At 36.7% G+C, this 24,602-nt stretch overlaps 1 protein-coding gene across 1 annotated transcript in view; it reads right to left on the bottom strand.

The window, feature by feature from the left end:
- Positions 1 to 24,602, bottom strand: part of ACSS3 (acyl-CoA synthetase short chain family member 3) — a 231,567-nt gene that overhangs the window by 148,189 nt on the left and 58,776 nt on the right. Inside the window, exons 3-5 of the mRNA XM_020993467.2 lie at positions 16,588 to 16,776; positions 11,138 to 11,272; positions 5,069 to 5,209 (exon numbers count right to left, since the gene is read on the bottom strand). Of these exons, the coding sequence (XP_020849126.1) occupies positions 5,069 to 5,209; positions 11,138 to 11,272; positions 16,588 to 16,776 (465 nt within the window). The remainder of the gene's footprint in view (positions 1 to 5,068; positions 5,210 to 11,137; positions 11,273 to 16,587; positions 16,777 to 24,602) is intronic.

Raw genomic sequence — 24,602 nt, 5'->3', positions numbered from 1 at the left:
TATTTGTGGTGAACAGTGCCCCAGGTTTATGGAATAAACGTTCTATTCCTATTTTTTACTGCTGTGCTATTTCATTAAATGCCTTTACCTTCAACTAATTGTGTCCCCTGGCAAACTAGCAAAGTCATAAAAGTAAATACACTAGTGGGGGCTCATGACCTATGGCTTTGAATGAACAACTACTGAATACCTTAAAATTAGGGTAGGTTTTTTAAGGGAGCCTACATGTACATTGGGGGGGAGAGGGAAGTAACTTGGTAACAATTATCCTATAATCTGCTTGGAAGTAAGGACCAAGTTTTATTCATCTTTGTAACCTCATCTGTCTGTCCCGTAGAACAGCTTACAATTCCTTGGACTGAATTCAGATTAGGTAAATTCAACTCCACATAGCCACTTTTTAACCCACAGATAAACATAAACATACAGGCAAGAGTTAGAGACAAATGACTACTTGGGGAGTGGTAGCAAACACTAATTAACTAGTTAGGCTTCAATCCTCTCTCAGTAGGAAAAAACACAAAGTCTCCCATGCACAGTTTGATAATATATTTGCATCATATGGATATAGTTCATCACGAATCATAGAATTTGATAGTTTCAAGAGATCTCAGAGGCCAATCCATACATAAAAGGGTACAGTCAGCCACACTTATTCTCCAACAAAACACTTTTTACCTATAATTAATGCATTACCTTGACACAGAAAGGAGTCAATGGAATGGATTTTTAGAGCTACTGAAATCAACAAATACCAACTCTATCTCTACTTTCACATTTGAAATATGTCAACATGCTGACTGCAACTAAATTCACTATAACTCTCCCCAAATAAGATCTTCAATAATAAGAAAGAAAGTACATTCATCATCCTGGCATAATGATAATAAATGTTTATATAATTCACTGGAAAGCCAAATGTATGTGTTTCAATAACCTACTCATCCAAAGGAAAGACTTCCAGAGATTTACAACCACTGGACCAAAACTATAACCTCAAAAGTAAACCAAAAATATCTGATCTGCTGAAATAGTGGCCACAAAATTCATGCACTTAACTCTGTATAAAAGATCTCTGGTTACAGTCTTTTAGACTCTCACTTACCATATATAAGACATAACCAATATTCTTTCTCCTTCTGTAACCACCCCTCCCAATTCATCCCTCTTCCAAATTTCCCTGTTTCTGTCAAAAGCACCACCATTCTTCTAGTATCCCAGGTTGAGAACCACATTGTTATCCTCACCTTCTTATACTCTCTCATTCAACAGTTAAAAATCCATTATCTGGTCCATTCTATCTCAACAACACCTCTCCCATCCAAAAACTTCTCTCTAATCACACAATCAACACATTAGTTAAGATCCTCTCACCTGAACTATGGCAACAGCCTCCTAGCTGGGTTTCCCATTTAAAATTTCTCCCACACCAGTCCATTCTGCACACATTGCAAAGATGATTTTCCTTAGGTAGGGCTTTGACCATGTTGTTGTCCTAGTTGGTACCCACCAGTGGTTCCCTATTTCCTCTAAGATAAATTAAATTCTATTTGGCTTTTAACAGCCTTCACAACCTGACCTCAATGTGATTTTCCATACTCATTTCACATTATTCCCCTTGCCACAATTCTATAGTCAAAACTGGCTTTATCTCTGTCTCACACATAGCACCGCATGTCTCATGACTTTTGTCTATTGACTTTGCAATGGCCATTCTCCACTCTCCCTTCTTTTCTCTGCTTCATAGACTCCCTCTCTGCCTTCAAGACATAGGCCAAACATCATTCTTTTTATGAAGCCTCTCCTAAACTCTCCAACTGCTGGTGCTACAGTGGATTGAATTCTGGGCCTTCAGTCAGGAGGACTCGAGTTCAAATACAAGCTCAGACTATTACTCTCTGTGCGATTCTGGACAATTCCCTTAAACTTTTCCTTCCTTGGTTTCCTCTACTGTCAATGAGGATGATATTCCCAATTGATAAATGGTCAAAGGATATGAATAGGCAGCTTTCAGATGAAGAGAGTAAAGCTATCTATAATCACATGAAAAAAATGCTCCAAATCACTACTGATTAGAGAAATACTAATTAAAACAACTCTGAGCTGCCCCTTCATACCTATGATATTAGATTGGCTAATATCATAGAAAAGGAAAATAATAAATATTGGAGAAGATGTGGGAAAATCGAATACCAATGCATTGTTGGGGGAGCTATTGATTAATCCAACAATTCTGGAGAGCAATTTGGAATTATGCCCAATGGGCTATAAAATTGTATATACTCTTTGATCTAGCAATATCACTACGAAGTCTGTATCCCAAAGAGATCATAAAAAAGGGAAAAGAACACATATGTACAAAAATATTTATAGCAGCTCTTTTTGTGGGTGGCCAAGAATTTGAAATTGAGGGGATGCCCATCAATTGGGGAATAGCTGAACAAGTTGCAGAATATGAATGTAATGGGATACTATTGTGCTGTAAGAAATGATGAGCAGACAGATTTTAGAAAAACCTGGACTTACATGAACTGACACTGAGTGCAGTGAGCAGAACCAGGAGAATATTGTACATAGCAACAGTAACATTGTGCAAAGACTCTGTTAGACTTAGTTCTTCTCAGTAATACAATGATCCAAGACAATTCCAAAAGACTCATGATGGAAAATGCTAACCATATCCACTGAAAGAACTACAGAGTCTGAATGCTGATTGAACTATAATTTTCACTTTTTTGTTGATTTTGTTGTTTTCTTTCTCATAGTTTTTCCCTTTTGTTCTGATTCTTCTTTCATAACATGACCAATGCGTAAATATGTTTAGCATGATTTTACAAGTATAACCTATATCAGAATGCTTGTTTTCTTGGGGAGGGAGGAAGAAAAATTTGGAACTCAAAGGTTTATAAAAATGAATGCGAAAACTATCTTTATGTGCAACTGAGGAAAAATAAAAATACTATTAAGAAAAAAAGAAAAGAAAATGATATCCACATCCAGAAAAAAAGAACTGATGAATAAGAACTGATGAAAATGATATTCACATCCAGAAAAAGAACAGATCAAAGCATACTATTTTGACTTTGTTTTTTTTCTTTTGTTTTGTTTCTTATTTCACAACATGACTAATGTAGAAATATGTTTATCAAGATTGGTCATGTATAGTCTATATCACATTGCTTGCTCTCCTGGGGAGGGAGAGAGGGGGAAAAATTTGGAACTCAAAATCTTAAAAAATGAATGTTGAAAACTATCTTTACATGTAATTGGAAAAAAATAAAATAGTATTTACATTAAAAATTAAATGGAGATGATAATAACAGTGCCTACCTCCCAGGGTTGTTGGGACAATCAAATGAGATAATATTTGTAAAAAACTTAGTATTGTGCTTGGCACATAGTAGGTGCTTAATAAATATTTCTTCCTTCCCCCTTTCCCTTCTCCTCCCTAATTACATTGTATTTACTTAGTATCTAATATATATATATATATATGTATATATATACATATATACATATATATACACACATATATACATATACACATACATATATATATATATATACACATATATACATTATATATATACCTATAAACATACATGTTTTCTCCCACCTTAGGATACAAGCTCCTTAATAATATTTCTCTTTTTTATTAATTAATTTATTTTTAGTTTTCAACAATCACTTCCATAAGCTTTTGGGTTTTAAAATTTCTCCCCCTCCCTCCCCACCCCCATGGATCCATGGATAGATTCTAGGAGGACAAGGAATGTGGGTGGGAAAAATACATATTTATCTTCACTAACCATTAACTAAAATTTACCATTTCCTTCAATTATGACTTAAAAAAAGGGGGATTCTGAAAGGGGGTCCATAAGTTTCACTAGATAGCCAAAGGAGTCCAACATACACACACACACACACACACACACACACACACACACACACACACACTCTCTCTCTCTCTCTCTCTCTCTCTCTCTCTCTCTCTCTCTCTCTCTCTCTCTCTCACTCTCTCTCTCTCTCGATGTCAAGAACCTCTGTTTTAAAGTGATGAGGCTTTCTGTCAAGGGGTTCTCCGCCAAGTGGGAGCAGGACAAGAAAGGATAAAAGAAATTGGGGATCATGCCTCCTATTAATTTTAAAATCTTACTTGTTCCTTCATGTATGTGAAATCCTGAGCATATTTATGGAACATTTATGCAAAACATTAACAATGAGAATAAACAACTGATCCACTTGAAAAAAAAAAAGGTAACATATCTCTGGTGTCAGAGAATCTTGGTTTAAATCCTCTGTCAAACACTTATCATCTGTCTGAATTTCCCTTTTGACTCTTTGGGTCAATTGTTAAGGAGAAATGGTATTTTCAATCATATTTATGGAATTATTAATAATATAATTATAACAGAGTATTTAATAATAACTATGAAATATTAAGGGAAAGTGATGTCAGATCTGTGATCATTTCATCATCATCATCATCATCATCATCATCATTATTATTATTATTATTATTATTATTATTATTATTATTATTATTTAGGCAATTGGGGTTAAGTGACTTGCCCAGGGTCACACAGCTAGTGTCAAGTGTTTGGTCTAAAAAAAGATTTGAACTTAGGTCCTCCTGACTTCAGAGCCAGTGTTCTATCCACTGCACCACCTAGCTGCTCCTGCAATCACTTTACTAAAAGCAGAAAGGGATCTCAGGGGCAGGGGCTGACTTGCTTTCCCAAGTAAGTCATTTATCTGGGCCTGATTTCGCTGATCTATAAAATATGGTTGTTAGATAAGATGGCCTGTGAAGCCTCTTCCTCTCAGCTCATGATTTTATGACCTTCTATGATTTTAAATATGCCAGCTATATTTCAGTAATTGTAAGACTTGATGGAAATTTCTACTTGGAGATTTAAACTACCAAAAACCAAACCTGTAATGACAGTAAGAAATACAGCCTTTATCGCAAGGTCCACAAGCTAACATTTGGACAGTAATTAAACATCTTCTCAGTGTGACAGAAATCCATGTAGTCGGAGAGGTTTATCCTAGAAACAATGTATACCTTAGGTAATCCAGTTGTTCCTGAAGTGTAGAGAATATAAAGTGGATGTTCTGAGAGAACAGGGACACAATCGTGGGACTGGGCTTTTGCCATCTCTTCATCCCAATCAAGGTCACGACCTGGAGCCAGAGGAATAGCTTCCTACGGATTAAAAAAAGAAGAAAAAGAAGAAATGCAAGAGTTTCCATTGGGAAAAAAAAATCACCACAAGGGAAAAGATCAGACAGTAAAAGTTCTTTGATAAATTTAAATATCTGACCTAATATTTTTTAAAGCAGTCTAATTAGAGGATATGGACTGGACCTGTTATATCACTGGCAAAGAGAACTCCCATGTGAAGAAACTCCTACCAGTCTGAGTAGGTACCTTCTCTGCATCTCAGAGCCTTTGAGAGTTACCTGAATCTCTGAGAGGTGAAGGGACAGCTGGTATGTATCACAGGCAGGATTTCAGCCAAGTTCTTCCTGCCTTTGAGGTCAGCTCTCTATTCACTAAGCCAGGCTGCCCCTCTTAGACTTACATCTAATTAGTTGAACTAAACTTCAACATGGGACCAACATCATGATTTCAACCTTCATAGGCAAATACACAGAAATTTCCATGCAAACCTGATTATTTCAGGTCAGATAATTACTACCTAAATTATCATAATTAAGATAATCTATAGCTTTTATCCAATTTCCCCTCATTATCAGTAACCATTTAATTAGGACTCATGTGTCTAAAAAATAACAAATACTCATAATTTTATAAACTTGAGTTCCTGTTTTTTTTTTTCAATTTCACTTGGTAGAATGTTTTATGACATTGAACTACATGGAATTTTCACAATGGGAAGACAAATGGTTAAAAGATTGGTGGATTGACTGGGGGATATTAGAAAGTTGGGTCAGATTTCTTTCTTGCAAATAAAAAATAAAAAAGGAACAATCTACCCTGGGCAAATCCAGGGCTTCTCAAAGTGCAAATACAAACTGGAAATTGGTATGCACTCTTGAAAATCTAACAAGCCAATTAGATTTTTTTCTCCCTTTTGCAAGAAGATATCTATGGATCTCAGCACAACACCCCCAACTCCAAATTTCTTAAAAATCAAGACAGGAAGTAGGCAGAGATTCTTTTAGTGAGAAAATTAAACTTTGAGCTGTGAAGAGTACTTGGGAAAGATTCTAATGTTAAACTTCCATTGAGTCAAGTAGAGAAATGTGTGTACACAACTCTGATCACCTTGGTACAACCTGAAAGGGATCTCAGGGTCATGCGTTTGCCTCAAGTCTCATATTCCTTAAAAGTAAGGATAAGGAAGCAAACCTCTCCTGATCATGTCAGAAGATACACGAACTTATTAGCAACACAGCCTCGAAAAATGGAATTGTCCATATGTTAAAATATGAGATCCTACTATTTCTATTTTACACATCACACATGAAAAGAACATCCACCATGATTCATTTACTCTGAGTGATCTCTAGCACACTGAAAAGTCATTTCAGAGTCAGAGGACTTGGATTCAAATCCCAATTCTGGCACTCACTACCTGAGAGACCTTTTTGTTGTTCAGCCATTTTGCGGTCATGTCCTAATCTTTGTGACTCCATTTGGGGGTTTTCTTGGCAAAGACATTGTAGTGGTTTGCCATTTCCTTCTCCAGCTCACTTTACAGGTGAGGAAACTGAGGCAAACAGGGTTAAGTGACTTGCCCAGGGTCACACAGCTAATGTGTCTGAGGCTGAATTTAAATTCACAAAGATGAATCTTCCTATCTCCAGGCCCAGTACTCTATCCTCTGTACCACCTAGCTGGCCCTTGAGACAGACACTTAATATCCTTGTGTCTCAGTTTCCACAAGTGACTGCTAAATGATGAGGTTGGAAAAGATAGATGATATCTAAGATTTCTTACAGCTAGATATAACCAATAGTCCAGAGGCTCTTAATCTTTTTATTTTCTTCATGAACTTCTTTTGCAGTCTCATAAAACATCTTTTCAGAATAATGTTTTTAAATGATTGAAGTCAAAGGTTAAAGAAAAAAATGATGTAGTTGTTTCCCCTCTAAGTTCACAGCCCCCTGAAATCTATCCATGGAATTTTCCCCCTTCCTTCAGTCCTTTCTTCCTTCCTTTCATTACATCTTAAGTTCCAAACTGTTGCCCTCTCTCCCTCCTCACCCCCGCACTAGAGAAGGTCACCATTTGACACAGATTTATAAATATATGTTAAACCATACTATGCATACTTCTGTTTATCAGTTCTTTTTTTAGAGGTGTATAGCATCTTCCTTCATAGTTCCTTTATGGTTGATTTGAGTATTTATAGTCTTGTGGTGCATCTGAGGAACCCATCTCAAGAACCCCTGATCTAAAAGCATCCTTAAGAGGTATTCCAAGTCCAAAAGCATAAAATATCCTGCTACATGGGATGCTTATGATTCAATTTGTTGTGGTGACACCATACATGTTACAGTAGTATTAAAACATTAACTTCTTTGAATTATAATCTGAACTCATAAAAAACTATCACACCTCATAACATTAACTTCTTTGAATTATAATCTGAACTCATAAAAAACTATCACACCTCATACCTTTACCATAAAAATTATAAGGTTTGGGGTTCTTTGTTTTTCACAGCAACTAAAGAATCTATTATAATGAAGTTTTGGATTTAGTGTCAGGACTAAATGAGAAATAAGAGGAGAATGCTTACCGCTATCTCATGGAGGCAGAGAAGGATAATCATGCCCCCACACCCCACACAGACATACAACCTTAATGATATAACAAGGCAGTGTACATGTATCACCAGGACCAATTGATCCTAAGAGAACAGAATTGAGGAGATAGGGATGAAAGAAGGATTTGAATGATATTTTAGGCCTACTAACAGCTCGAGCAAAATGACTCCTGTTTGAGACCTAGCTATGGCTGCCAAGCTACTTTCTCCTCTGGCTAAAATATAAGCCTGGCTAATGAGAAAAAACACTTCTAAACGCATTCTTAATACCTGTCACCCCACTGAGCTCAAAGCAGAAAGGAGAGTTTACTATGGATTTAATTACTATCTGAATCAGCATGGATTTTCCGTAAGGGGAAAGACAAGTGATACACACAACATTCTCTGAAAATACCACTTCGTTTTTTGAGGCAGTGTTAGGAGTTTCTCTTGTGATAAGAGGAAGCTTTAGCAATGAAGTATTCATTTCTACACATGGCACTTAGGGAAGAAGAGGGAAAAAAAATCTGAATTGATTACATTTTCCTATTCTCCATCCTCACTCCCTACATAAACCACTTCGATACTGACTTTATACTTTTTGATTTGAAAATGACCAGAGCTAAAGCATCAACAAAAACAAACAAACAAAAAAATCAATGTCTTAGGTCCTATGAAACAAACTTAAAATTCATCTTCTGGATGGAAAGAGCAGTAAAATCAGTGAATGTAGCAGTTCATGAGCTATGGGGTACTAAAACGTCACACAGGATTTTAAAATGGTGATGAAAATCACCAGGTAGCAATCAAATTGACAGTTTTAAAACATTTCACTCTTCTCCCCATCTGGACATTTATTCTGAGCATTCTCAATGGGGGCCTCTCAAGAGTATCACAAAATTATATTTGAACCTATGTAAGTTTCTCTTGGAAATCCCTAAAGTACCCTGGATACATATGCTGTAGTTAAGAATCCCAAACTGATTGATAAATCAAAATAAATTAATAAAATTTAAAAAAAAAGAATCCCAAACTGAATACACTATCAATCATAGAAATAAAAAATCACAACATTAAGAGTCAGTTAAGGACCGAGAAAAAATGAATTTTTTTTTCTCTTTGCTTAGAAGTGTTGGGTTTTTTTGGTTTTTTATTTTACTTTATTTTTATTAATTCAGCTCCCAGTGCACTTTTGAAAAAATGTTTTTACTATGGGTCTTTGGATACAGAAAAAAAAAATCACACTTTTACATAAAATGTGTTGGTTTCTAGCCCAAAATTAGTGCTTGGTTGATCTGTTTCATAACTGATTTTTTTTTGTTTATAAAATATGATATAGTAACTAGAATGGATAATTAAATGAGAGTATATTCCTAGACATGAAGTCTTTCAGAATTATGCACAGGCTATATAAATGATCAGACTCCTTGGAGCAGTAGTCACATGGAAGTGTTAACACCTGGACTCTCAAAAGAAATATACAAGAAAATATGGAGAAATTTTGGATTGCATAAATGTAGAACATAAGTGTAACACTTTGAATCTATGCAGAACATCACCAAGAGTGAGGGCTACCAATAGCACAAAGTTCTCCAAAGAGTGGCTTCAGCTATGAACTATTTTTTTTTTAAACAGAAGAGAATTGTAAGGCTAATGTCTACAGAAAGGAAGAACTGTAATGAATCCAATAATGTGAGTTCTTCTTAACCGTTTTTTACGTGAAATCTTTTAGCATTTGTGTTTATTTGCTTTTATTAAAGCCACTGAGAGGCAGTACAGCACAGTGGAAAGAGGAAGACATGGCTACAAATCTTGCCTCTAATACATACTTCCTCTACAGGACCATGGACAAGTTACTGAAACTCCCTGTGCTCTGGGCCATGCTATAAGGCCAAGTTAGAAGGACTGCTGATACACATCAGTGGAAGGAGTTTCCACATTAGTAATTCCCCCATACATTTTAACACCGATGAAGCTTTGGAGCTGAATAACCAAGAAAATTAAATTCTTGGTGCTGATCACTGAACAACTAGACACATTTTTTTTTTATATTTGTGTTTGTACTTTATGTGTTTTAGATTAAAACATTTTCAAATGTACTAGTTTATGAGATATATAGATATACATACATGTGTAGGTATATATGTGTGTACCATGTATGTGTACATATGTGTGCACTTATACATGTGTATATAAATGCATACATGCACATACACATACATATACATGTGTGTATACATATCTGTGTGTGTGTATTCCTCTACAGGCACAGTCCCTATCCACCATATACTACATGAGGCATACTCCTAAAATAAAATTGCTTTGAAATAAAGAGAAAGAAAAAAAAGATAGTCATATATTGAAAAAATGATAACTACTATAAACTATGATCACATTTTATGCAAGCCATATTGGAAAAGATGGATCTTATGCTAATACCAACGTTTACAAACATTAAGTCTTTCCATACTCATTATTTCACTTGGTTCGACAACAACCCTGTAGGATAAGTGAGAGATGTATTATTTCCCCTATTTAACAGCTGAAGAAACCAATGGTCAGATCCTACGTGACTAGTCCAGGCTACTAAATGAGTACATGGGAACTGAACTCATGAGTTGTAGTCAAGCATTCATTCATGAGATATAGAAAGCATTTCATTTAAAGGCTGGGATCTTAGTCAACCCTTTGCTCTAACACCTATAATAAAGGCATGAAGTCTTGCACATTCCACTAAATGAGAATCCTTCACATCAGATGTAAAAACGGAATAATTCATTATTTTTCTAACCGTTTTCACCATTGATGACTGTTAGGTATAAAATGTCAACTTTTGATAGCAAATGAAATTCCCACACATAGATAGTAATAACCATTCTCAGAGTATATGTTTTCCCATACACACTTCCAAAAAAAAAGTTAAACAAAGAGCAATTTTGCATTCAAGCAGCTATTGTAATGAATTACTATCGATATTTATCTGAATTCCACCTTTTTCTTTCAATTTATTTTGTGTATGCAGATCTCAGGAGCAATACCACTGAGAAGAAAGGACAACGAAATGCAGAACACAGCTCTTATATCTTCTCCAGGCATATAAAATATAAATGCATCCCTGTGTGAACTTACAAGAATACCTACATTAGTATCTAAACGTGTATCTCAGTATGTATATGTGCATTTATATATGTTCACATGGTCCATACATTTATTTTACAAATCAACTCTTCCTAGCACTATATATTTTAAATATTGAAGACTGTAGCCACGATCTCTTGCAGCTCCAAAATCCATGCTCTTAAGACATGTTTAGCACAAAATTTAAAAATAAGAATAAAATCAGCAATAAGACTTACCATATTAGGCCGATTATAAATGAGAACTCTGCGTGGCTTATGTTCTCCCATCTTCATGGCTTCTTCTAAAAGGGGTACATATTCTACTCTCCTCCCAGGCTCTATTCCAAAGGATGCTGTTACAACCACTTGGGGCTAAAATAAAGAAAATAATTATGATCAGTTAAAATATCTGCTACATTTACTTTAAAGAATTATGGGCAAAAATAGGACACTCATAATGGAAATGTTGTATGTCTAAAAAATGTATGCTTTCACTCACTACATGAAAGCTCTAAAAAAAAAAACCTTGACTTTTCACAAATCCTTATGTACGGCTACACAAATTTAATTTACCTGCCAAAAATGCCTTTAATGACTTCATGAGGCCTACATTAAAAAAAAAACCTCATTGTCATAAAAAAGCTTTTGTATTATAAAAAGGTAGATGCAAAATGCATTAACTTTTTTAAATATAGGAAAGACTAAATTTAAAAATATACAAATTCCCCCTCAACAAACAGTTCCCTAGATTTGCTTTCTAAAATTCTGCTTCCAAAGAAAATGGTAAATAAGGGTTATCAGAGAAAATTATTAATCCAATTAATTATATACTTAAAATGTGGTACTTCAATACTGATGATGCTTTGTACATATTAAAGAAAATTTCCCGAATTGGCTTGCAAAAAGTCCAGGGTAAAAAAAAATGAAATACGTCAAACATTTAAAAAACGGGCTGCTTTTCCGACTGCCTAAAATTTAAATATAGTTCACTTGTTAATAGTCATAGTACTTTGAGCAGCTGATAAAATGTAACTGGTCTCTCTAATGTAGCCAGATAGCATTTCTTGAGCAATTCAAAATGATAAACAAATTATTATAATTCACATCTAGGAAAAAATAGCATATGTAAAAGGTTTGAAGTCAAAATGTGATTCTTCCCCTAGGAATGAAATTTTTCCTGAGATTTATCTCCACAGTGCTTTCTTTTACTGAGGTGAAGCCCACATGTGTAAACTATTTCCTTTTTTTACTGGAATAAGTCATTCATAAGTTAGAATAGAGACAATAAGCATCCAGCCTAAGAAAATGTTACAGGTGGAGTTGTATCCTATTTTTCTATAAAAAAGGAACCTTCTCTTTTTCTTTTCAAAAGGACATTCACCTAGGTCTTAGGTAACTGCCTCAGACTAAGAAGTGAGCAAGTCAGGATACATATTCCACTATAGTAACATAGTGTTAAAAATTATCGTCGAATGTATTATATTATACTACGCATCGCATTATAATATAGTGTTTAATAATGTATGAATGAATGAATGAATGAATGACATCTACAAAAAGAAGTAGAAAGAGCTTTGGTTTCTATGTCAGAAAGATCTGGGCTCAAGGCCCACCTCTGACACATATTGATTGTGTGACTCAGGCAGATTCCCTAGGTATCTCTATAAGGCCAGAAATTAGAAACTAGATGCAGATCTGGAGGGAATTTTCTTATTCGTAAGCTCCCCATACCAATTAAATCACAAGTCTGGGCATAATAAAATAGAATATATTTAGGACTTTAAGATCAAAAGAATATTTATCGTATACCATGAAATGAGCCTCACAGAAACACTCTGAAATAGGTTCTCAAGTTTTCATTGTTTTCAATTAACAGAAGAGGCAGCTATACTTCAGAAATGTTAAATGATGTGTCCAGGGTCATGTGACTAAGCAAACAAGGTGGCAGAATTAGAACCGAAGCCTTCTTGATTCCAAGTCCAACATCCTCTCTGCCCCATCATCTAGTCTTCCTCTCTTCAATCTAATTTCATTCAACGAACATCTAGTAGGATCCTATTATATGCAAAACACTGTGTGACATGCCAGAGAATTAAGAGAGAAGTAATAAGAGAGTTCCTGCTTTCAAGAAACTTACAATCCAAAATTGTGCTGGGGAGACAATGACATAGAAATAAATACAAAGTAGGATGTGGAATTAAAGGAGAGGGAGAAACACTTTCTCACAGGGGTTCTTAACCTTGGGCCCATAACTTTTAAAAACAGATTTTTTTTAAATAACTATTTCAATATAATTGGTTTTCTTCCTAATCCTACGTACTTGATTTCATGCATTTAAAAACACTATTCTAAGACTGGGTCCTTGGGCTTCACTGAACTGCCAAAGGGCTTTGTGAAACAGAAAAGATTAAGAAGTCTTGCAACTACGGGAATTTGAAGGATGGGGGGGATCAATGCTACCTCAAGGGGGAAATAGGGGATTAGGGAGGGTTATAGGGAGGAGGTGGTATCTGAGTAATATCACTGGTAGGATGGGTAGGATAAACAATAAACAGATGCGGGAACAGGCACCTGAAAGTAAGAGAAAAAGCATAATCAAAGGTAGAGAGGTAAGAAAGAGAGGGATATAGCTGTGGAATGGCGGTTGGTCGGATTTTTCTAGAACCTAACCTCCCTCAAGACACGGTGTTTTAAACTAAAATTTATTTCATATGTCAGAGGCAGCTAGGTGGCACAGTGGATAGAGCACCAGACCCTGGAGTCAGGACCTGAGTTCAAATCCAGCCTCAGATATTTCACACCTACTAGCTGCATGACCCTGGTCAAGTCACTTAACCCCGACTGCCTTGCAAATACACACACACACACACACACACACACACACACACACACACACACACACACACACACACATATATCTTAGTAGCTCAATAGAAATAGGTTTTTTTATTCAGTTAGTCATTTTGAAATCACTTTTTTCCTCCAACCCACTGAAATCATTTTAAAAAAATCCTCTTTTGAGGCCCCTTCTAGTTCCAAAACTACAAAGCTCTGCACTGAATTTTTTTATACCTAACTGAGTCTCTCCTGGCATTTGGGCTGGCTACGTTTAAATGAAATGGCCAATCTATGCATCTGCTAACACAATATTGCTAAGCTAATCTCATACATAATTTTTAAAGCCAAATTCTTTAAATCTATTATTAATTACTATAACCACTGCATATTCCAGATTCACTGGCCGTTCCCTCCACTACCATCCCTGCCAAAAAAAAAAAAAAGAATAAAAGATAAAAGGCTGGCTATACCCAAAAGGTTATTGAAATTGAATGTGATGTAAGCCTATCAATGTTCTGCCATTAGTATCCATTTCCTTCTGACACTGCTGAGTCAATGAACTTAAACTAATGAAATGCTGTTTTTCAAGCAGGAGGTGAAAGCCTTCCCTGCTCCCTATTAACTGCTACCTCAATAAAAACCACGAGTAGAATAAATGCACAATCAATCATATCCTAATACACTCAACTCTTGTTTATTCACACTAATAAAAAGATTCAAGGTTAAATTCCTTCCCACCTCTCTCAACATGTCCTTCCTCTGTCTCTCTTCTATATAGATGATTCTTAAAGCTATGCTCCCTTTCTCACATCCCTGTTGACTTTCTGGATATTTCTAACTGACTGTTCTTCCTACCCACACCCCTCATCTTGAAACTCAAATTCAATATGTCTAAAAGTGAGCTCAGCATTTTGCCCTTCAAATTAACCCTCACCCCTGACTTCCATATTTCCATGAATGGTACACTACAGTCTCAGTCAATATGCCAGGGATTCTTAAAAAAATCTTGAAAGTTCCTTCTTCCTTGACTACTATAGCCAATAAATTATCAAAACTTTTCAGTGATGTTTATGTTTTTCATATGCCTCTCTTCCTTTTAATTCTATTTATTGCAGCACTAGTTATCAGCTGAGACTTGGAATATTGTAATATCTTCCTAACTGGTCTCCCTGCCTCCAGGCCAATCTTACCTTCCAGAATCATCATTCTCCTAAAAATTGACTCTCCATACCATCTTTTATTTCCATGGTTTTGTCCAGGCTTCCTTCCATTCTTGGAATTCTCTCTCCCTTACTTGTGCCCATTAGAATCCCTAGCTTATTCCAAACTGTAACCTCTTACAAGAAGCCTTTCCTGACCCCCTTAGCTATTAGCACTTTTCCCCTCCCAAAACTACTCATGCAGCCACCATAACTTAGGCCATCATATATATACACACCACTACAATACTACAAAACCCTCCTAATTGGTTTCCTTCACTCAAGTCTACCATCTCTCAAACCCACCTTCAACACAGTTACCAAAGTGGTTTCCCTAAGGCACAGCATGTCCAATGATGTCATTTCAACTCAAGTGGATCCCTAATTACCTATTATGGGCAGCTAGGTAGCTCAGTGGATAGTGCACTGGGCTGGGAATCAAGAAGACTCATATCTTCCTGAATCCAAATTTGGCCTCAGATACTTCCCTGGGCAAGTCACTTAACCTTGTTTGCCTCAGTTTCCTCATCTGTAAAATGAGCTGGAGAAGAAAATGGCAAACTACTCCAGGATTTCTGCCAAAAAAAACTCCAAATGGCATCACAAAGAGTCAGACATAACCGAAAAACAACTGAACAGCAGAAGCATTACCTATTACAGGATCGACTATAAACTCCTTGATTTGGCATTTAACATCCTCTACAATTTGCTCCTATGTTCTTTTATAGGTGTATTACAACATCACTCAACTTCGCTATTTACAATGCAACCAAACTGGACTTTCTTACTGTTCCTCACACACAACAATAGAATCCATCTCCCTTCTCAGTCAATAAACATTAGTAAGCACCTACCATGTACCAGACATTGTGCTAAGTGCTGGGGATACAAAGAAAGACAAAAGATAGCCTCTGTTCTCAAGGGGCACATAATCTAATTCCCTGGGTTTTTGCACAGGCTAGCCCCTAAGCTGGCCCTCTTAGAATTCCCTTCTTCCTTCAAAGCTTATTGCAAATGAGGCCTTGCCTATTACCATCAGATCTCCCCACAAAATTCACTTTGTATGCATTTCATTTATATTTGTGTATAACTGTCTGTGCATGTGTTGCCTCCCCAATAGAACGTAAGCTCCTTGAGGGCAGAAATGGTTTCCTTTTTCATGTGCAGAGTGCACATTTTTTTCTTATGTGCCTCTTCTAGTGCCTAACACACAGCATATACTTTAAAAAAATTGTTTGAATGACTGAATACTTTCGTCTACACAAGTACACAGTAGAATGTAATTTCTTTGTGAATAGGGACCATCCTTGCAACCCCCCAGTACCCAGGACCCGCTTACCACATAGAAAGAGCGATTGGTCGGGATTTCCTTGGTCTAGTGAGCTCCTAATGAGGAGCTCCCTTGATCGATGAAGCTGGGCATCTTCTCTGCTTAGAGGGCTAAGATGGTAAGCAATTTGCCTAGGGTTACACAACCAAGATGTGTCATAGGCTGGTCTTCCTGACTCTTCAGCTCAGCTCTCTATACCATGCCACCCTCTGCAGTAATTAATAAAGATTCATGTACTTGACTTGGATTCACTCACAGCTAAAATAGCCTATGCTCCCAAAAGATAAAATTCAATATTTCCCCGAAACAAAAAGCCTTACCTTTGCATGATCAATACGAGTGCTCAGCTCCTTAGAGGCAAAGCCCCCAAAGATGAGGCTGTGAATGGCCCCTATCCTTGCACATGCCAGCATGGTGTACATTGCCTGTGGTATCATGGGCATATAGATCACCACAGTATCTCCCTTTTGCACACCATGATTCACCAAGACACCAGCCAGCTTGGAGACCTGAAGAGAGAAAATTGTGAAGCAATTAAAAAGCTATTTTTATGCATTATTTACTTATCTATTCAATTGAAGAGGCCTCTGTCTAGGACATTTTCACAGAATTAAGATCTATGTAATCGCCTGTAGGATTTCTAAGCAACCCCATACTACTATGGATAAATGGTTGTTCGCTATATTGAGTGCAAGTAATTATCTCTCTTTTTAATCAAAAATCTTCATGCACTGATCCAGAGAGGTCACATATATGACCATATCCTCAAGTCATATTGATGGGTCAGATACAGAAAGTATAAGAGCAGAATATAATGAAAGAGATACAGGTCATGAAGACATGATGTAATCCTGAGCCCAGAACCCAACACCATTAAGGCAGACACAGAGATCACACTCCATTTCTTTTCATTCCCTCATTCATAAATAGGAAAAGGGACTGTCCCAGGTCAGTATGACAACTCTTCTGTGATATTCCTTCCTTAGCACTTCACACTATGATTATGAATGGACCATGGATTTCCCTCATTAGATTATAAGCTCCATGAGGATGGAGACTGTCCTTTGCCTCTTTTTGTATTCCCAGAACATAGTAGGCCTGGCACATAGTAGGTACTTGATAAATGCTAACTGATTGATAAGCAGACCAGAGTTCAGCTATATAGCATATATGTGTTCTATACTTAAAGGAGCCACCTCACTGGAGAAACATGGTTCTCAAACTTTTTTAACTGACCTCTAACCTTTGATAATTCATTTCCATCTACGGCTACAAAAAAGAAATCTACCCCTTCACTGCCTCGAAAAAATGGGATATATATTTTGGGTGAAAAGCTGAACATGGAAATGTATGAATGGAATGGAATGTGATTATGCTTTAAGAAGCAATGAAGGGGATGGTTTCAGGGAAACTCAGAAATGCTTGCATGAAGTGATACAGAATGAAGTGAAAAGAACAAGGAGAAACCATATATATAATATATACACATATACACATATGCATATGTGTATATGTGTGTATATATAGACATACATATGTATAATCACACATACACATACATGTATCTACATATACATACATGCATACACACAATAAAAATACTGTAAAGAAATATAACTTTGAAATGAATGCAATGACCCACCATCATTCCAGACATCCAATGATCCTAAACATGCTGCCTCGTCCTGACAGAAAGCCAATGGTCTCATGGTAGAGAACAAGACATGTTTTTGTTTGTTTTGGACATAGCCAATGTAGGAATTTGTTTTGCTTGGCTATTCATATTTGTTACAAGGGTTTTGTTTTTCTGTTTTCCACTGGGGGGGGGAGAAAAAATATTGCGAATCAAGGAAATAGATTTCCGTTCATTAAAAATATTTGAAAAGAAAGAAAAATAAAAATAACATAGGATCACATAATTAGAGCTTGAAAGGCCCTTGGCCATCATCTAGTCAGTATCATTTAAGAGATGACAAAAGTAAAGTCCAACGTGGAAAACTGGTTTAATTAAAGGTCACACAGATTGTAATTAATATATGTCATATTTCAGCCCAAGCCCTGTGATTCTAAATCTAGAAACCATTCAAGTGGTCTATACCACCTAAATCATTAGTTCTTGATGGGGGTTGGGAGAGATAAATATGTAGTCAGATGATACCTATTAATCCAGTAAGAAAGCAGCTCAGCCCCTAATTAATGAGATAATTTCCAATTTCTTTTCAAACTGAAATCTATAAGAGAAGATGAGCAGGGACGAGTTTCTAAAGCTAAATGAAATCCCAGCGAGGTTCTCGCACTACACAAAACAGAAATGGAAAAGAAAAATCTAGCTGTCACTACCAGCTCAATGCTTAGAGCATCTATTATGAAAGTATGATGAAAGAAAAGGAAAGGGCAGCATCATGCAGCTGTTTCTGGGGGCCCTTCTGCCTGTTTGATTTCTTTCCAGACCAATCATTCCAAAAGGAAAGAAAACGACATTATTCCTTATGGAGAATCAGGCAAACATTCTCCCAAATAGTCCTCTCTATGGAGCTTTTTCAAAAAGAATAGTTTCCTTTTTAAAAATTATTTTGGTTTTATATCCCCTTATGTGCCCAACATCTCCCTTACTTTCCTCTCCTCAGTTATACCTTATGGCTGAGGTAGCATAGTAGGGAGTGACAGACCAGGAGGCAGGAAGACCCAAGTTAAAATTCTGCTTAAGACACTAGCTATTTAACATTGGGCAAGTTATTTAATCTCTATCAGCCTCAGTTTCCTCATCTATAAAATGGGGAAAATAATAACACCTATCCTCCAGCATTATTGTGGGGATCAAATGAGAAAATATATATAAAGTGACATGCAAATGATAGCCTGCATTATTATAACAGAGTAAAAAGTGGGACAATACACTTCAAGAAAACTGCCACATAAACTATGGCAAACATTGTATACAAAGTTACACATCTATAATCCCCTCATTCTGCAAAGAGGGGAAATAGTGACATTAGAAGGGAATACTTTGTAAACATACTAAATATGCATAAAAACTTTAATGGCTGTGTCATATATAGGCAGCTAGGTGGTTCAGCAGATAGAGCCTTGGGCCTGAAATCAGAACGGTCCCAAGTTCAAATCTGGCCTCAAATATTTACTAGCTGTATGACGTTGTGCAAATCACTTAACCTCTGCCTGCTCCAATTTCCTCAACTGTTAAATAGGGATAATGATAGCACCTACTTCCCGGCCTTGTGGTGAGGATCAAAGGAGATAATACTTGTAAAGTACTTAGCACACAGTGCCTGGAACACAGTGGGCATCATACATAAATGTTACTTGTCGTTCATCATCATCATCTCAATCAGAAGTTCCCAAACTTATTTGGCCTACCTACCGCCTTCTTTTCAAAATAAAGAAAAGAAAAAGAAAAATTACTCAGTGTCCTGCTGGAAATCTACTTTCTTTAATCTTTTGACGTTTTTTTTAACTTGCATCATTTTGAAAAATATAATTTTTTTAAAATGATGCATCTTAAACTTAATAATTATAAATTTGTGATTTTTTCCCTGCATTGAAATTTTGATGATGCAACACTGTGTCATATAACCAAACAGTCATTACATACACACATGCTTGCAGATGCATGCTTGGCTTCCTGACAATGTGCAACACACTCACCGCAAATACTTGCTTTTGAAGACTTGTTGGCGGAGTTGACTACTAATTGGTTATAACTTGCATTTTGTGTGTTTCTTTGGAAAATAAACGCTTACCTGAGTGTGTTCTGCCCAAAGGAAGGCAAATTTTGATGGCTGAAAGCTGCCCAGTTAACTTGAGGTTTACTGGCAAGATTTCTTTCTCAAAGACCAAGCCTTAAACCCACTTCACTCTGGAGCTCATAGACTGGACAATAGGCCCCTGCTCATGCACCACTTAATGGTAATTTTTTGGGCCCTCCTGGCTCAGAATGAATGTAAATAGTAACTGTTTCTCCTTTGGGCAGCAACCCTAAGGGTCTTTCCCTCCTAGTTTGAATTTTTTTTTTTTATTTAAGGGGACATCCCTTGACTCACTTCTTAAACAGGCCTATTCATTGAATGGGCGTTATTTCACTCAAAGTAAGAACCTAAAAAGGCCTTAGCTTGAAAGGGCCAGGATCTCCCACTGCATCAGACCATCTCTAGTTGTCCTGATGGATATCTGGCCACTGGACCCACATGATTCTGGAGGAGAAAGTGAGGCTGGTGACTTTGCACAGACCTCCCTCACTCAGATTAAAGCCAATTGAAAGTCATGTCATCATCTCCCTGATGTCATGGTCTTCTTTGAGACCAAAGGACAAACACAACAACACAAGGCAATCACTACAACTTAAACTGTTACACAACAGATTAAACATGTAAGAACGGTTGTTCAAAATTTTTTTATATTCTCTTCTTTCCTTATGTTTCCACTGCCCTTTATTTTTATTCAGTGCTCCTCCCTCAATTGCACCAGAGGCTATTACCACCCCCCTGGATCATTCCATCGCCCCCAGAGGGCAGTAACACCCACTTTGGGAACCATGATCCCAATGGAAAAATAATAACAAGCCTTCCTAGTAACCCAATTCTCATTCTTATCCATATATTAAAATTGCATTTCCACTTATTTGATTTTAATTTTTTTTAAACTGGGCCTAGACCTACATATAATATCATTGATATGCAAAACTCCCATATAGATATCTTCCTCCACCAAAGAAGAGGAGCAACTGTCCTGAAACTTCTATTCTTAATAGAGTTTCCTGGGGCACTGAAACTTTAAAAGACTTGCCTAGTGTCATAAAATCGGTCTGTGTTGATACAGGTGTCCTCGACTCCATGGCTGGCCATTTTTCCTATATCCCATGCTTCATATATAGTCACGTTTTGATTTCTATCTAATGTCATTCTACATGAAAGAAAAGTTACTTGCTAATACTAACAGGTACTAGAAACTCTTCCTCCCTTCTCTACCTAAAAATAGCATAATGTGTATATGTGTATGTGTGCGTGTGTGTGGTGTATGTATATCTATATGTATGTATACATTGTATGTATACATTGTGTGTGTGTACATGTTGTTTCTACCCAGTGAACATAAGCTTCTTGAGGGCAAGGACTATTTCCTTTATGTTTTTGTATCTGAATTGCCCAGCATGATTCCTGGCACACAGTGCACACTTAGTAAAGGCTTATTTGTTTATTTATTTAGTATTTAATTTTTCCCCAAATACACATAAATACAATTTTTTAACATCTATTTTTTTAACTTCTGAGTTCTAATTCTCTCTGTCCCTTCCCTCCACCCTCACTGAGAATTCAAGCAATGCAATATATGTTATACATGTGCAATCAAGCAAAACACACAGCCATATTAGTCATGTGGTAAAAGAAAACACACCTCCCCCCACAAAAAAAAAAAGAAAAAAGAAAGGAAGTTTTAAAAATTATGCTTTGGTCTGCATTCAGACTCCATCAGTTGTTTCTCTGGATGTGGATAGCATTTTTCACCATGACTCTTTTGGGACTGTATTGCTGAGAACAGCTAAGGCATTCACAGTTGATCATCATACAATATTGCTGTTCCTATGTACAATATTCTCCTGGTGCTGCTCATTTCACTTTGCATCAGTTCATATAAGTCTTTCCAGGTTTTTCTGAGAGCATCTTGTTCATCATTTCTTATAACACAATAGTATTCCAATACAATAATATACCATGCCTTGTTTAGCCATTCCCCAATTGATAGGCATCTCCTCAATTTCCAATTCTTTGCCACCAGAAAAGAGCTGCTATAAATATTTTTACACATATAGGTCCTTCAGCTTTTTTTAAATAATAAAGGTTTGTTGATTGAGGACAAAACAAATGAATTTCCACTAAATCATTATGGTTCATTTCACAGTCCCATTAAAGGGATACTCTTGATTGAAAAGAGGGACTGAATTAAGATTTCTTCTGACAGCAATGAAATCAGCACTTCAGTGGACTGTGTTAAGCAAACTATACTCCCTTCTTGGAACCCGTTAATCAAATTGACTCAAATTAAATTTAAATAGCCAGGTCCAGAGAGGTCACATAGCCTCCCACTGAAAGAAATTATTTTCCAAAACTCACTGAGCCTTGACTAGAGATGACCTCTTATATCCAATATCTGTGCCCTGCAGAGAATAAGTACTTAAAAATGTTTGTTGAATTGGCTTAAATTGAATTGGTAAGTTAGAGATTCTAACTCTATCCCAAAAAATTCTTCACCCAAAGCAGGTGAGGGTTTGTTTCGAAGTAGAAATGGGGTTTATTCCTTTATCTCCATAATAGTCTCTTCCTGGATTAGAACTGGTGATCTGAATAGTCAACCTAGGAATAAGGTTTTAAAATGGGGAGGAAAATTTGCTCTATTAAAAATAAAACTTTGAGGGATACAATTGATTTGAACTAAAATGAATCTTTAGGAGGAGGGAACAGATGCTTTATTCTTGTCGGTCTGAAAAGACTTGATTTTTCCCACTATGGAATGATATTCTTTTATCCCATTTTAACAAACATGTATATTCAAGCAAATTAAATTCCCACATTGATCACGTCTCAAAAAAACAGATCTCAGTCTACACTGAGTCCTGTGCATCCCTCAGCTTTGAGACTTTTCATAAAATATTTTAACATTTACATAAAGTAGCTTCACTGATAGAATTTAAGCTACTTAAGAGCAGTCTTTGCAGTCCTGGTGTAGAAAATAATAGGCACTTAATAAATGCTTGTTCATGGCTAATGATCAATAATTCTTTAATAACTAGTCAGTAAAGACAATTAATAGTACACATCAAAAGGAGATGTGTATTTCATAAACTAAAGAGGGAACTTTGCCTGGGTCTCAATTTCTCTGGTCTATAGTGGTTTCATCTATAAAATAAAAGAACTGGACTATGATACATCAAGGCAGCTAGGTGGCAGCAGAGTGCCAGGCCTAGAGTCAGGAAGACTTCACGAGTTCAAACCTGGCCTCAGATGCTTACAAGCTGTGTGATCCTGGGTGAGTCACTTAACCCTGCTTGCTTCAGTTCTTCACCTGGAAAATGAGCTAGAGAAGGAAATCAAACCATTCCAGTATCTTCACCAAGAAACCCCCAAATGGGGTCACAGAGCCATGTCATGAAGTCAGACATAAGGGAAAAATGACTGAACAAGCACACCTTCTGGACTAAGTAGACACTTTAAATGCTTTAGAGAGACAACACAGAGAGAGAGAGAGAGAGAGAGAGAGAGAGAGAGAGAGAGAGAGAAGGAGAAGAGGGCAAGCTATCCTAGAAACCAAGACCTGGGTTTAAATCTCATCTCTGAAACAATTTCAAGTCATATAACCCTTGCCAATTTTCTGAAACTATAAATTGCAGAGAAGATATGGACCTGCATCAAAAGAGGGAGTTTCCTTACCTGGGAGTTCTTCATATAAATGAAATCACAAGTCCAAACCCCTCCCATTTAGTTTTACAAAGCATTTTGCTCACAATATTCCTAATGAGTTAAAAAGAAGATTGTCCCCATTTTTGGACTGTGCTCATGAGTTCACTGGCATAAGGAGCTCCCAGTTAGGAAATTAATGCTGCGCACCACCTACTCTGCAACTTCTATTAGTGGGAAGTTGCCTCTAAGCTTGAAAGACTTGCTTAGGGTTCCACAGGCAGTATATATCAGAGGCTGTACTGGAACCAAATCCTTCTTGACTTCAAGACTGGCTCTGTGAACTTTATGCTGTGCTGGCCTGGTTTTACAGATGTATAAACTTAGATTCAAAGAAGCCAAATTACTTCATTCACAAGCACACAAGTAGCCCTAGGTCCAGGGTTCAAACACAGGGGGTCTGACTTCAAGTCTGACTCTCTTTTAATCTTCAGGAACAGACTACATCTCCATGTAGAGACATGCCATAAATATGAGCTTATTGCATTATATCTGAATCACCACCATATTTAATCATATGACCACAACAGATGATCAAAAATTTTCAGTGTTTGTCAAGAAAGTAATTTTCAAACACCTTTCCCTGGCACTCAAGATCTTTGAAATCCAGTGGCAACCCACCATCTTGAATCTAATGTTATATTTCTGCCTTCCTCACAGTGCTCCATCTAGTTTTGTACTTCAAACAGACCCAGTACTTTATTGCACCTTTCCCTTTGCTCACTCTATTCCCTTTGGCTAGACTGGAATAAGTCCATTCTTCAGCTCTAATCATTGTTGCTATACCAGATCCTGTAATGCCAAACTCAAATGTTACTCTTCTCTCAAGTCTTCCCTGATCACCTTCTCCTGGCCCTTTATCCTCTTTC

Source organism: Phascolarctos cinereus, unplaced genomic scaffold, assembly GCF_003287225.1.
Source record: "Phascolarctos cinereus isolate Bilbo 61053 unplaced genomic scaffold, phaCin_HiC Scaffold_1;HRSCAF=81, whole genome shotgun sequence".
Classification (NCBI taxonomy): Eukaryota; Metazoa; Chordata; class Mammalia; order Diprotodontia; family Phascolarctidae; genus Phascolarctos; species Phascolarctos cinereus.
The sequence above is the reverse complement of the archived record's forward strand: the minus strand, read 5'-3'. Positions and strand labels throughout refer to the sequence as shown.